The sequence below is a fragment of the Thalassophryne amazonica genome, chromosome 2 (genome assembly GCF_902500255.1).
Source record: "Thalassophryne amazonica chromosome 2, fThaAma1.1, whole genome shotgun sequence".
NCBI classification, from domain to species: domain Eukaryota; kingdom Metazoa; phylum Chordata; class Actinopteri; order Batrachoidiformes; family Batrachoididae; genus Thalassophryne; species Thalassophryne amazonica.
The window spans coordinates 91,870,241-91,884,108 of record NC_047104.1 but is presented as its reverse complement, the minus strand read 5'-3'; the positions used below and the strand labels follow the sequence as shown (position 1 = coordinate 91,884,108).

The 13,868-nt window shown below is 38.1% G+C and overlaps 1 protein-coding gene across 2 annotated transcripts in view; it reads left to right on the top strand.

The window, feature by feature from the left end:
- tcf25 (transcription factor 25 (basic helix-loop-helix)) overlaps positions 1 to 13,791 on the top strand; it is an 87,475-nt gene extending 73,684 nt beyond the window's left edge. For both annotated transcript variants that reach the window (XM_034189157.1, XM_034189150.1), the window contains exon 18: positions 13,345 to 13,791. In XM_034189157.1, the coding sequence (XP_034045048.1) occupies positions 13,345 to 13,512 (168 nt within the window). In that variant the 3' untranslated portion in view covers positions 13,513 to 13,791. The remainder of the gene's footprint in view (positions 1 to 13,344) is intronic.
- Positions 13,792 to 13,868: the final 77 nt, after the last annotated feature.

Genomic DNA, 13,868 nt, shown 5'->3' with positions numbered 1-13,868 from the left:
ATTGCTTTAAGTTTTCTGTCTTGACGCTTTGATGTCTTCCTTGGTCTACCAGTATATTTGCCTTTAACAACCTTCCCATGTTGTTTGTATTTGGTCCAGAGTTTAGACACAGCTGACTGTGAACAACCAACATCTTTTGCAACATTGCGTGATGACTTACTCTCTTTTAAGAGTTTGATAATCCTCTCCTTTGTTTCAATTGACATCTCGTGTTGGAGCCATGATTCATGTCAGTCCACTTGGTGCAACAGCTCTCCAAGGTGTGTTCACTCCTTTTTAGATGCAGACTAACGAGCAGATCTGATATGATGCAGGTGTTAGTTTTGGGGATGAAAATTTACAGGGTGATTCCATAATTTTTTCCTCAGAATTGAGTGATTCCATATTTTTTTCCTCTGCTTGGTCTAAAAAAGTAACCGTTACTGACTGCCACAATCTTTTTTTTCTTGATTTCTTATAGTGTTTCTTAAAGCCAGAAAGTTGCCATTTGAAATGATTTTAGTTTTGTGTCATGTCTGTGATCTGCTTTTTTTCTTCAAAAATTAAACAACTGAATGAACATCCTCCGAGGCCGATGATTCCATAATTTTTGCCAGGGGTTGTAAAAGCACATCCCGCCCCTTTGGACCTGATTCCGATCCAGATCTCTTTTTTATTGATAACATTATCAGTGCAAATACTTTACAGAAGAACAATTCAAAGATTACAATATCAGTGATGGAGCTTTTTCAATTACACATTTTAATAGCAGAAGTCTTCCTCTGAACATGTCTAGAATTAAGGATTGTCTGCCAAGAACCAAAAAAAGTTTTTCAGTTATTGCTATTTCAGAAACATGGCTAAATGATGTTAATGGTGATCTTGTACACTTGGATGGTTACGATCTGTTCTCGGTTAATAGGCTTACGAGAGGGGGCGGAGGTGTTGCGCTGTATGTACGGTCAAATTACAAGTGCAAACTTATGTCATTTGCACTTGACAACATTATGGAGTGTGTTACTGTCAAAATTACATCTACACATTCCAACAATACGGTTGTTAGCTGCATTTACAGAGCTCCTGGAGCAAATATCAACACTTTCGAGAATATAGTGATGGGAGCATATAATAAAATTAATAGCAACAAGATTTATCTGTGGAGGCTTTAATATAGATTTTTTTTAAATCCTCATAATCATACACAAACCACCTCATTTATAAACTCTTTATTTTGTTTGGGGCTGTATCCATCTATTATTCATCCAAGTAGAATAACTGAATTCAGCGACTCATTGATAACATTTTAACTAACGTTACATTAGGTAATCTCAGTGGGGGACTACTGTTAAGTGATATTAGTGATCGCTTGCCGGTTTTCGCTGTTTTTGGATCGCTGCATATGGGTAACCCCCGATGTGATACTAGAACCTTGACTAGAAAATTAACACCTGTAGCTGTTGATAATTTAAGAGTGGAACTAACACTTCAGAACTGGAATGAAGTCTATATTGATGACATTGACAAATCATATGATACTTTTGTCTCCATTGTTTCAAGGTTATATGATAAACATTGTCCTCTTGTTGAAAAAATTCATAGAAATCGGTACAGTAACAAACCATGGATAACTAAGGGTCTTCAGAATGCATGTAAAAAGAAAAATTTATTGTATAAACAGTTTATAAAATTAAGAACTAAGGAAGCTGAAAGCAAATATAAACATATAAGAATAAATTAATAAATATTATGAGAGTAAGGATAGGTATTACAGTGAGTTACTTGAAAAATAGAACCAATCTTAAAAATACTTGAAATATCATAAATGAGATGATAAAGTATAAAAGTGCTTGGGATTAGCCTTTTTTATTCAGATAACACAGTGGTTGACGCAAATATATCTATTGCTGATTATTATTTTTATATATATATATATATATATATATATATATATATCTTTTTATTTAACCAGGTAAAAAAACTCATTGAGATTAAAACCTCTTTTTCAAGCGTGACCTGGCCAAGATGGCAACACAAAAGCAAAGTAGTTACATCAAACACAGAACACACATTCGAAAAACAGAATTGCAATACATAGTTACAAAACGCAATTACGTAGTCCAGTTGTCCTTAACTCTCTGTCCTTTATGATTGTTTTAAATTCTCCCAAAGTTACAAGATGTGTCAATTTGAGGTCCTTCTGCAAAATGTTCCATGTGGACGGGGCAGCAACTTTAAAAGCCTTTTTGCCCAATTCAGTTCTGACTCTTGGGACCTGCATCAGTATAACGTCCTGAGAGCACAGGCCATAAGTGCTGAGGTTTCTACACATATATGAACACAAATATGAAGGCAGAAGTCCAAGAATACATCTATAGATAAAAATCAGCCAATGAGAGCTTCTACGAACAGACAAGGATGAACAATGTGCAGCGGCATATAATGAGCAGTGATGTACACAATAACTGCAGCCGGTAATAAAACGTAATGCACAATGGTATACAGCATCCAGTTTCAATAAAAACTGATGAGGAGCATTCATAAAAAGCAAGTCTCCATAGTTCAACAAGGGCAGAAAGACTGATCAGGTTTTTTCTAGCTTGCAACGAAAAACATGATTTATTTCTAAAAAGAAACCCAGTTTCAATTTCAGCTTAAAAACAAGTTTATCAATATGCGATTTAAAAGACAAGTTCTCATCAATTAAGATCCCCAAGTATTTGTAAGATGTGACCGTTTCAATTTCTGCTCCATAAATGCTTGACAACTTAGGAAGGGGAAATGGAAGCTGCTTGCCATTTGAAAACAGCATAGTCTTTGATTTGTCTGCATTCAGCACCAACTTGAGCTGTTTCAAACGGAGCTGAACAGTGTCAAAGGCCGACTGCAAGGACCTGAGTGATTTTAAGGATGAGGAAGCAAAACAGTAAATTACAGTGTCATCAGCATAAAAATGTGACGCAGCATCATACAAATCATCGCAAAGATTATTTACATAAATTGTAAGCAACAAAGGCCCCAGTATAGAGCCTTGAGGTACTCCCTTTTGCACGGGGAGGAAAGAAGAAAAAGGCCCGGTTAGATAACCCAATCTTGTGCAGTCTACCAGACAGCATGATCGACTGTATCAAATGCCTTTGACAAATCTATACAAAGAGCTGCGCAGTATTTTCGACCATCTAGTGCCTCTATAATGTCGTTTACCACTTTAACAGCAGCAGTTATTGTACTGTGCTGTTTTCAAAAACCCGACTGGTTTTGTGAAAGGAGACAGTGATCATTTAAAAAGTTTTTGAGTTGTTCACTGACCAGCTTTTCTAGAACTTTAGAAAGAACACATAATTTGGAGATTGGCCTATAATTGTTAACCAAGGAGGGGTCACCACCTTTCAGCAGGGGAAAAACATAAGCTGACTTCCATATTTTTGGAATCCTATTTTGGAAAATAGTTAAATTAAAAATATGACATAGAGGCTCTGCTATAAAATTTGCAGCTGACCTCAAAAAGAAAGGCTCAAGATTGTCAGGTCCTGCAGGTTTGGATTGATCCAATTGTTTTAGAGCCCTAAGGACCTCAGCTACATCAAATGGAGTCAGATGAAATCCTGACGCAGTAGTATTAATAGGTGGGGATTGAGGGCAAATCCCTTGCACATTAAGTTGATGTGGATGTAATGACTCAGAGATCCTGAAGAAACAAGATGATTAAGAATGGCTGTTGTGTCAGCTAGAACATGTGCATCTTTTACTATGCAAGCAGACAGTTCATCTATAGTATCATCCCCAAAGGAAGACTTGACTACTTTCCAAAATTTCTTAGGATCATTTAAATAACGAGTAATTTTATCCATATAAAAATCAGACTTAGCCTTTTTAACCAAGGAAGTAAAGCGATTTCTGAGCTGTTTGAAAATCAACCAATCATCTGGGGATTTAGATTTTCTGGCCTTAGCCCAGGCATCATCCATGCTTTAAGGAGACTGGAAAGCTCAGGTGACAACCAAGAGTTATTTCTACCTTTCACTCTAAATTTGCGTAGTGGGGCCTGTTTATTAATAATACTATTAAAAGCTTTATAAAAGTAATTCCAGGCAAGTTCTACATCATTAGAAAGTGTGATCTTGGACCAGTCATAATGCCATAACTCATGGTAAAAACCCTGTTCACAAAAATGTTTAAAATCGCCTTTCATAATAATACTTGGCCTTGTTTTTGGGAGCTTTGCTCGTCTAATAGTGGCTATGACACAATGATCGCTCAAATCATTTGCAAAAATACCAATGTCTGAGTATTTATGAGGAGAGTTAGTTAAAAATAAATCAATGAGAGGATTTCTCTGGACACTTTTTCGACGTGTTGAACCATTAACTAATTGTGTTAGGTTAAAAGAATCACAGATTTAAAACCATCCGAAACAGAGGAAAACCAATCTAAGTTCAGATCTCCTGTTAGTAGAATCTCATTGAAGCTTAAAATCGAAAGCTGATCACTCAATGATGTCAAAGTCTCACTACTAGCAGATAGCGGTCTGTAGCAGCCTACAACAGTGAGAAAGTGGCCATTTTGAAGCTCCAACTTCAGAGCAAGAAATTCAAATTGGCTGGGGCGGGAAATAGATAACTGAACAGTAACTTTAAATTCTTGTTTAACATATATTGCTATACCGCACCTTTTCTGGGACAATCACAACAATAAACATTATACCCTATAATAGCAATTTCTTTATCTGCAATGGATTTTTTTTTTTTAACCAAGTTTCAGATAGGACAAGAATGTCAGTATTAGTAGATTTAATCCAATTCTTAATTAAGTCAAGTTTTGGCAAAAGACTTCTAACATTTAGGTGCACAACACCAAGTCCTGATACGATACGATACACTTTATTGTCCCCTCAGGGAAATTTGTCTTTGACTCATGCTAGGTGCCTTACAAGAAAAGAGAAAACAAACAATACAGATAAAAACACAACCACATCCATAACAAATTAACATGACAGGAGTCAGGAGAAACACCATAAATATTGCATAATTCCAATTTTAAACATTATTGTTTAACAATTTAATAGACATGGGGACGAATGAATTTTTAAATCTATTCAGTCTACTCCGAGGAACTCTGTACCTTCTCCCAGAAGGAAGGAGAGTGTACTCTGTGTGAAGAACATGAACTGAATCCATCAGTATCCTCTGAGCTGCTTTCAAAACAGACTCTTCATAGAGTGAACTGAGGGACTGATATGGTTGGAGTACTCAGACTATTGATACCAGGGCCAGGGTTGAGTTCAATATTACCAGACAATAAAAGCAAAAGCAAAATAAAACATTTCTTCCTTCCTGGGTGTGTAGATGTTAATTTAATGGAACTATGTCTGGGATATGCCTTGGGGCTACTAGAACTGGGAAGATAAGAATAAAGTGATAACAACCAGTCACTTGAGGCAAAGTGCCATCAACAGTACAATACATGCTCTGGACAGGATAAAACATAAAAAGGATGATATCCCAACCCGTCCCTTTTCCAGGTAATAAATTATGTTTTAGAATAATGCAATCATCCTTATGTTCAATCGAATCCCAACTATTCCCAACTACTCCAACTTCACTGATGGTAAACAAAGAAAAAAGAGTCAGAGTTAGAAAGGCAAGCACGATACTTGCCATGATGAGAAGCTATGGTTGCAGAACAGGTGGAGGCTAGCTGCTGCCGGGCAGGTAAAATATAGCTGTTAGCTGCTGCAGAACAAGTGAAGGCCAGCTGAAGAAAGGCAGGTGGAGGCTTGCTGCTGCAGGACAGATGAAAACTACCTGCTCGCTCCTGCAGAACAGGTAGAGGCCAGCTGCTGCAAAACAGATGAGAACTTGATGCTAGCTGCTGCAAGACAGGTGGAGGCCAGCTGTTAGCTGTAGCAGGACAGGTGGAGGCCAGCTGCTAGCACTAGGCCATGCAATGCAGGTTGATTCCAGGCCTCATCCAGTCCAAGAGCTGGGCAATGCCGCAAACAAATCCAAAGCAAAATGTCCCACAAATTTGCAAATAAACGTCCCAAATTTACGTAAATTTGAATTTCTTAAAAAAAAAAAAAAAAAGATAAAATGGGTTAAAAGCATAATACCTTCGATTTCAGATTACACATTTAGACCTCACAAACAGGAAAGTGGATGGCAGCCAATTCCACTGTGATTTTAATGAATACTTTGTTAATGTGGGGAAGAATCTTGCAAGTAGTATTGATTCTATGAGTAATAATTCTTGAATTAACAATAATCTTGGCAGAAAATTAGGACGGGACGCAGCAGATTTGCTGCGTCCCGTGTCCATTCAGTTCTTTGGTGTCTAAAGGTGTTCGGCCCTGACACATTCAGTAAACCTGTGTCAATGTTTATTGGTGGAACCGACAAAAAAGAAATAATTGATTTGGTTCATAATTCTAAAAGTAAGAAATCGACTGACTAATAATCTGGATATGGCTTTATTGAAAATAATTATTGATTGTATAGTAAAACCTTTCAACCACATTTGCAATATGTCATTAAGTACTGGTAAATTTCCCTCTCTACTGGTAAATTTCCCTCTCAAATGAAAATAGCTAAAGTAATACCCTTGTTTAAAACCGGTGACAAACATGTTTTTTTGTAATTATAGACCTATTTCACTCCTACCACAATTTTCCACAATTCTAGAAAAAATATTTGCTAAGAGATTGCATGACTATTTATTAAAGCATGAGATACTTTGTGATGAGCAATATGGATTCAGAAAATCTCAGACTACATCACTGGCATTGATGGATTTTGTTGAAAGTACAGCGACTGCAATTGATAGAAAACAATATACAGTTGACATTTTCTTTGATCTACAGAAAGTGTTTGACACGGTGAATCATGCAATATTACTAACTAAATCACAAAAATATGGGATTAGAGGTCTTGCATATGACTGGATTAAAAAGTTATTTACAGGGAAGATTTCAATATGTTCATTTCAATAACACTGACTCTGTACTTTGGGAAATTACTTGTGGAGTGCCGCAGGGCTCTGTGCTTGGTCCCTTGTTGTTTATTTTGATATATTAATGATATAGGTTGGGTGTCGTAATCACTAAAGTGTATTTTATTTGCAGATGATACAACTGTCTTCAATAGTGGTGATAATCTAGAACAGATCCTGGACATGGTGGAGAATGAGTTGAAAAAGTTTAAGGCTTTGTTTGATGCTAATAAATTGTCACTCCACCTTGGGAAAACTAAATGTATTATATTTGGAAATAAGTACCTAAATGTAGAAACCTTACTATAAACAATATAGAAATAGAATTAGTAACAGAGAACAAATTCCTAGGTGTTATAATTGATAACAAACTCAGCTGGAAATCACATATAAATTATATCAAATCGAAAATGTCAAAATCCATCGCCATTTTGTATAAAACTAAAGACATATGAATTCAAAATATGTTTTGAATTATAGGTATTGTTTAATTATGGACAAATACAAGGTCTGTTAGAAAAGTATCTGACCTTTTTTTTTGTTTTCTTTTCAAAAACCTGATGGTTTTGAATCAAGCCTGCTTGTGTGAGCCAACCTTGAACCTTCGCACGCATGCGTGAATTTTTTTCACACCTGTCGACTGCGTCATTTGCTGGCAAGCAGCCTTTGTGTGAGGACGTGTGCAGTGCGCTTGTCAGATTTTCATTGCAAGGAAAATGACGGAACGAGTGGAGCAGCGCCGCGTCAAATTTTGCCAGAAACTGAGCAACAGCCAGGTGGAAACCATTCGGAAGATTCAGATGGCTTTCAGTGGCTTTTCAGTCGTGTGACTATGTGAGAAATTGTGGAAGAGGTGGCATCATTTTTCGGAGTCCCGCATCTCCTGTGAGGTTTCAACACAAATTAGCTTTTGCTCCGCCATCAGCAGCGGCACGAATTTCGCCGCAACTCTTTTCGTGGCCAAATCTTCACAATGGAATGTGCTGAAAAAGTGCTGATGTCCACCTCTTCTGCAATTTTTCGGATAGTCACACGACGGTCCCACATCACCACAGCGTTCACTTTGGAAATGATCTGTTCATTTCGGCATGTTAATCGCCGCCCGGAGCGTGGCTCGCTCTCCACCGTTATGCGGGCGTCTTTAAACCAGTTGTACCACTCCTTAATCTGTGTGATGCCCAGAGCATCGTCACCGAAAGCCATCTGAATCTTCCGAATGGTTTCCACCTGGCTGTCGCTCAGTTTCTGGCAAAATTTGATTCGGCGCTGCTCCACTCGTTCCGTCATTTTCCTTGCAATGAAAATCCGACGAGCACAATACACATGACCTCACACAAACACTGCTTGACAGCAAATGACGCAATCGGCAGGCATGAAAAAATTCACGCATGCGCACAAAGGTTCAAGGTTGGCTCACACAAGCAGGCTTGATTCAAATACAACAGGTTTTTGAAAAAAAAAAAAAAGGTCCAATACTTTTCTAACAGACCTCGTGTGTGTGTGTGTGTGTGTGTGTGTGTGTGTGTGTGTGTGTGTGTGTGTGTGTGTGTGTGTGTGTGTGTGTGTGTGTGTGTGTGTGTGTATCATCACTCATTCAGGTGTATGTAGATAAAGATATGGTGTTCACTAGATATATTTATGATGATAGGATTTGAGTTTGTGTTGTGTTAAATGTGTTTGTAGCATGGCCCAGAGGGTCACCCCTTACAGTCTGGTCTGCTTGAGGTTTCTTCCTCAATACATCAGAGTTTTTCCTTACCACTGTCGCCTGTGTGCTTGCTCTGGAGGTTGGTAATGAGTATAAATGTATGTATACAGTAGTGTTCAGAATAATAGAATAATAGTAGTGCTATGTGACTAAAAAGATTAATCCAGGTTTTGAGTATATTTCTTATTGTTACATGGGAAACAATGTACCAGTAGATTCAGTAGAGTCTCACAAATCCAACAAGACCAAGCATTCATGATATGCACACTCTTAAGGCTATGAAATTGGGCTATTAGTAAAAAAAAAAAAAAAGTAGAAAAGGTGTTCACAATAGTAGTAGCATCTGCTGTTGATGCTACAAACTCAAAAAAAATGTTCAAACTGCTTTTTTTTTTAGCAATCCTGTGAATCACTAAACTAGTATTTAGTTGTATAACCACAGTTTTTCATGATTTCTTCACATCTGCGAGGCATTAATTTTGTTGGTTTGGAACCAAGATTTTGCTTGTTTACTAGTGTGCTTGGGGTCATTGTCTTGTTGAAACACCCATTTCAAGGGCATGTCCTCTTCAGCATAAGGCAACATGACCTCTTCAAGTATTTTGACATATCCAAACTGATCCATGATACCTGGTATGCAATATATAGGCCCCATAGTAGGAGAAACATGCCCATATCATGATGCTTGCACCACCATGTTTCACTGTCTTCACTGTGAACTGGGGCTTGAAGGTCATCTCACAAACTGTCTGTGGCCCTTGGACCCATAAAGAACAATTTTACTCTCATCAGTCCACAAAATATTCCTCCATTTCTCTTTAGGCCAGTTGGTGTGTTCTTTGGCAAATTGTAACCTCTTCTGCACGTCTTTTATTTAACAGAGGGACTTTGTGGGGGATTCTTGCAAACAAATTAGCTTCACACAGGCGTCTTCTAACTGTCACAGCAATTACAGGTAACTCAAGATTGTCTTTGATCATCCTGGAGCTGATCAATGGGTGAGCCTTTGCCATTCTGGTTATTCTTCTATCCATTTTGATGGTTGTTTTCTTCTACACGTGTTTTTTTTTTTGTTTTGTTTTTTATTTTGTCCATTTTAAGCATTGGAGATCATTGTAGATGAACAGCCTATAATTTTTTGCACCTGCGTATAAGTTTTCCCCTCTCCAAACAACTTTTTAATCAAACTGCGCTGTTCTTCTGAACAATGTCTTGAACGTCCCATTTTCCTCAGGCTTTCAAAGAGAAAAGCATGTTCAACAGGTGCTGGCTTTATCCTTAAATAGGGAACACCTGATTCACACCTGTTTGTTCCACAAAATTAACGAACTTACTGACTGAATGCCACACTACTACAACCCCTGGCAATAATTATGGAATCACCGGCCTCGGTGGATGTTCATTCAGTTGTTTAATTTTGTAGAAAAAAAGCAGATCACAGACATGACACAAAACTAAAGTCATTTCAAATGGCAACTTTCTGGCTTTAAGAAACACTATAAGAAATCAGGAAAAATAATTGTGGCAGTCAGTAACGGTTACTTTTTTTAGACCAAGCAGAGGGAAAAAAATATGAACTCACTCAATTCTGAGGAATAAATTATGGAATCACCCTGTAAATTTTCATCCCCAAAACTAACACCTGCATTAAATCAGATCTGCTCGTTAGTCTGCATCTAAAAAGGAGTGATCACACCTTGGAGAGCTGTTGTACCAAGTGGACTGACATGAATCATGGCTCCAACACGAGAGATGTCAGTTGAAACAAAGGAGAGGATTATCAAACTCTTAAGAGGGTAAATCATCACGCAATGTTGCAAAAGATGTTGGTTGTTCACAGTCAGTTGTGTCTAAACTCTGGACCAAATACAAACAACATGGGAAGGTTGTTAAAGGCAAACATACTGGTAGACCAAGGAAGACATCAAAGCGTCAAGACAGAAAACTTAAAACAATATGTCTCAAAAATCGAAAATGCACAACAAAACAAATGAGGAACGAATGGGAGGAAACTGGAGTCAACGTCGGTGACCGAACTGTAAGAAACCGCCTAAAGGAAATGGGATTGACATACAGAAAAGCTAAACCAAAGCCATCAACACCTAAACAGGAAAAAACAAGGTTACAATGGGCTAAGGAAAAGCAATCGTGGACTGTGGATGACTGGATGAAAGTCATATTCAGTGATGAATCTCGAATCTGCATTGGGCAAGGTGATGATGCTGGAACTTTTGTTTGGTGCCGTTCCAATGAGATTTATAAAGATGACTGCCTGAAGAGAACATGTAAATTTCCACAGTCATTGATGATATGGGGCTGCATGTCAGGTAAAGGCACTGGGGAGATGGCTGTCATTACATCATCAATAAATGCACAAGTTTACGTTGATATTTTGGACACTTTTCTTATCCCATCAATTGAAAGGATGTTTGGGGATGATGAAATCATTTTTCAAGATGATAATGCATCTTGCCATAGAGCAAAAACTGAAAACATTCCTTGCAAAAAGACACATAGGGTCAATGTCATGGCCTGCAAATAGTCCGGATCTTAATCCAATTGAAAATCTTTGGTGGAAGTTGAAGAAAATGGTCCATGACAAGGCTCCAACCTGCAAAGCTGATCTGGCAACAGCAATCAGAGAAAGTTGGAGCCAGATTGATGAAGAGTACTGTTTGTCACTCATTAAGTCCATGCCTCAGAGACTGCAAGCTGTTATAAAAGCCAGAGGTGGTGCAACAAAATACTAGTGATGTGTTGGAGCGTTCTTTTGTTTTTCATGATTCCATAATTTTTTCCTCAGAATTGAGTGATTCCATATATTTTTCCCTCTGCTTGGTCTAAAAAAGTAACCGTTACTGACTGCCACAATTTTTTTTCTTGATTTCTTAGTGTTTCTTAAAGCCAGAAAGTTGCCATTTGAAATGACTTTAGTTTTGTGTCATGTCTGTGATCTGCTTTTTTTTTCTCCAAAATTAAACAACTGAATGAACATCCTCCAAGGTCGGTGATTACATAATTTTTGCCAGGGGTTGTATTATTGTGAACACCCCCTTTTCTATATTTTTTTTTTTTTTTTTTTTTTTTTTTTTTTTTTTTTTTACTAATAGCCCAATTTCATAGCCTTAAGAGTGTGCATATCATGAATGCTTGGTCTTGTTGGATTTGTGAGAATCTACTGAATCTACTGGTACCTTGTTTCCCATGTAACAATAAGAAATATACTCAAAACCTGGATTAATCTTTTTAGTCACATGGCACTACTATTATTCTGAACACTACTGTATATAAGGGGTGGGCGTTTATAAGCTTTGCTTCTGCTCACCCCCTTTTGGTCACACATGTCACTGTGGAATTGTCTTGTGTATCAGTTTTTTGTTATTGTTGAGTCTGTGTGCCAAAAGGTTCCCCTGCTTAAATCAGCACACGTCCAGGCCCATCTTAAGTTTGCCCCTGACCATTTGAATGATCCAGAGGAGTCATGGGAGAAAGTTATGTGGTCAGAAGAGACCAAAATAGAACTTTTTGGTCTTAATTTCACTCGCCGTGTTTGGAGGAAGAAGAATGCTGAGTACCATCCCAAAAACAACGTCCCTACTGTGAAGCATGGGGGTGGAAGTATCATGCTTTGGGTGTGTTTTTCTGCACATGGGACAGGACGACTGCACTGTAATAAGGAGAAGATGACCGGGGCCATGTATTGCGAGATTTTGGGGAACAACCTCCTTCCTTCAGAGCATTGAAGATGGGTCGTAAGTGGGTCTTCTCTAATTAAGCTGTAATTAATTAGAGCTTTTGTTTAGTCACTAGGCTATAGCAGTCTGCCTCAGTAGGAGGGGTCTGGTTAGGTTTAAAACTCCAGCTTTTGTTGGCTTCTGTTTTATTCTTCTCTACAAGAGTCAGACAGAAGTCAGACTTCCAGAGCAAGAATTTTAGCTGAGGAAGCTTCTGCGATTTGAAGCAAAATGTCCTTGCGTCAAGCAACCCAGTCCAGTCGAAGATTCAAGTTTCTCTACTGCTCAAACTCCATGTTTCTCAGCGACAGCCCAGTAACCTGGCTGATCGAGAGAAGATCTGTGTGATGAAATGGGCCAAAATCCCTGCTGCAGTGTGTGCAAGCCTGGTGAGAAACTACAGGAAATGTTTGACCTCTGTAATTGCAAACAAAGGCTACTGTACCAAATATTAATGATTTTCACAGGTGTTGCAATACTTATTTGCAGCAGTAACATACAAATAAATTTTGAAAAATCATACATTGTGATTTCCGGGTTTTTTTTATTTATTTTTTTTTATGTCTCTCACAGTGGACATGCACCTAAGATGAAAATTTCAGACCCCTCCATGATTTCTAAGTGGGATAACTTGCAAAATCACAGGGTGTTTCCTCACTGTATATGCCACTTTTGGGGGGGGAAAAAAACCTGGCAAAAAAATATTGAACTTTTTAATATTGTATTCTTTAGAGATGCACCTGTATATTTGAAGAACTCCAGTGTGGTCATTTATTGAATAATAATGAAGAATAAAACTGCAAAAACCACATTTATGCAGAAACACTGATGTGAAGTCTTCTGTACAGTATTGTTAGTCACAGCAAAGTCCAGAAGCTAATGGAGAATGTACCTGGATGCTTGGAGCTTACGCACTAATCAATGTCCTTCCACATTAAGGGCGGACAAAGGCAGGTGGACGACTTGGAAGTGGCTCGAGCTGGTCAGGAACTGAACCAGGAAGTAAATCGCCTAATGGTGGCCATGAGGGACATGCTGGCAAACATCAGATTTCAAGAGCCACCACGAGAAGACAACCCCGACAGAGATGAGGACGAGTGGGACTGAGAGAGGACAGAGACGGTGTGATTACGTACTGAAGATAACATTTGGTGTAAAAATGAGCAAACCTATATAACTGACCATAAGTTATGTCATGAATTTAATAAATTATAGAACAGATTCAGGGGGATGTCAGATTACTTATGGTTTTTATAATTATTTTGTCCCTAAGATGTTCTCTTCACTTTAATGACCAATGTTCTCCCAGGATGAGACAACAGTTTGAACTATCCCTGCCACCAAAGTCATTTATAATAAAGGGCATTTTGGCTCCAGCTTCTCCTTCGACTTGCAGTGCTGCATCTGTATTGTTTATTCTTTTGATTTCTAATATTGCGTGTTCACTAAAAATAAGCACTGTT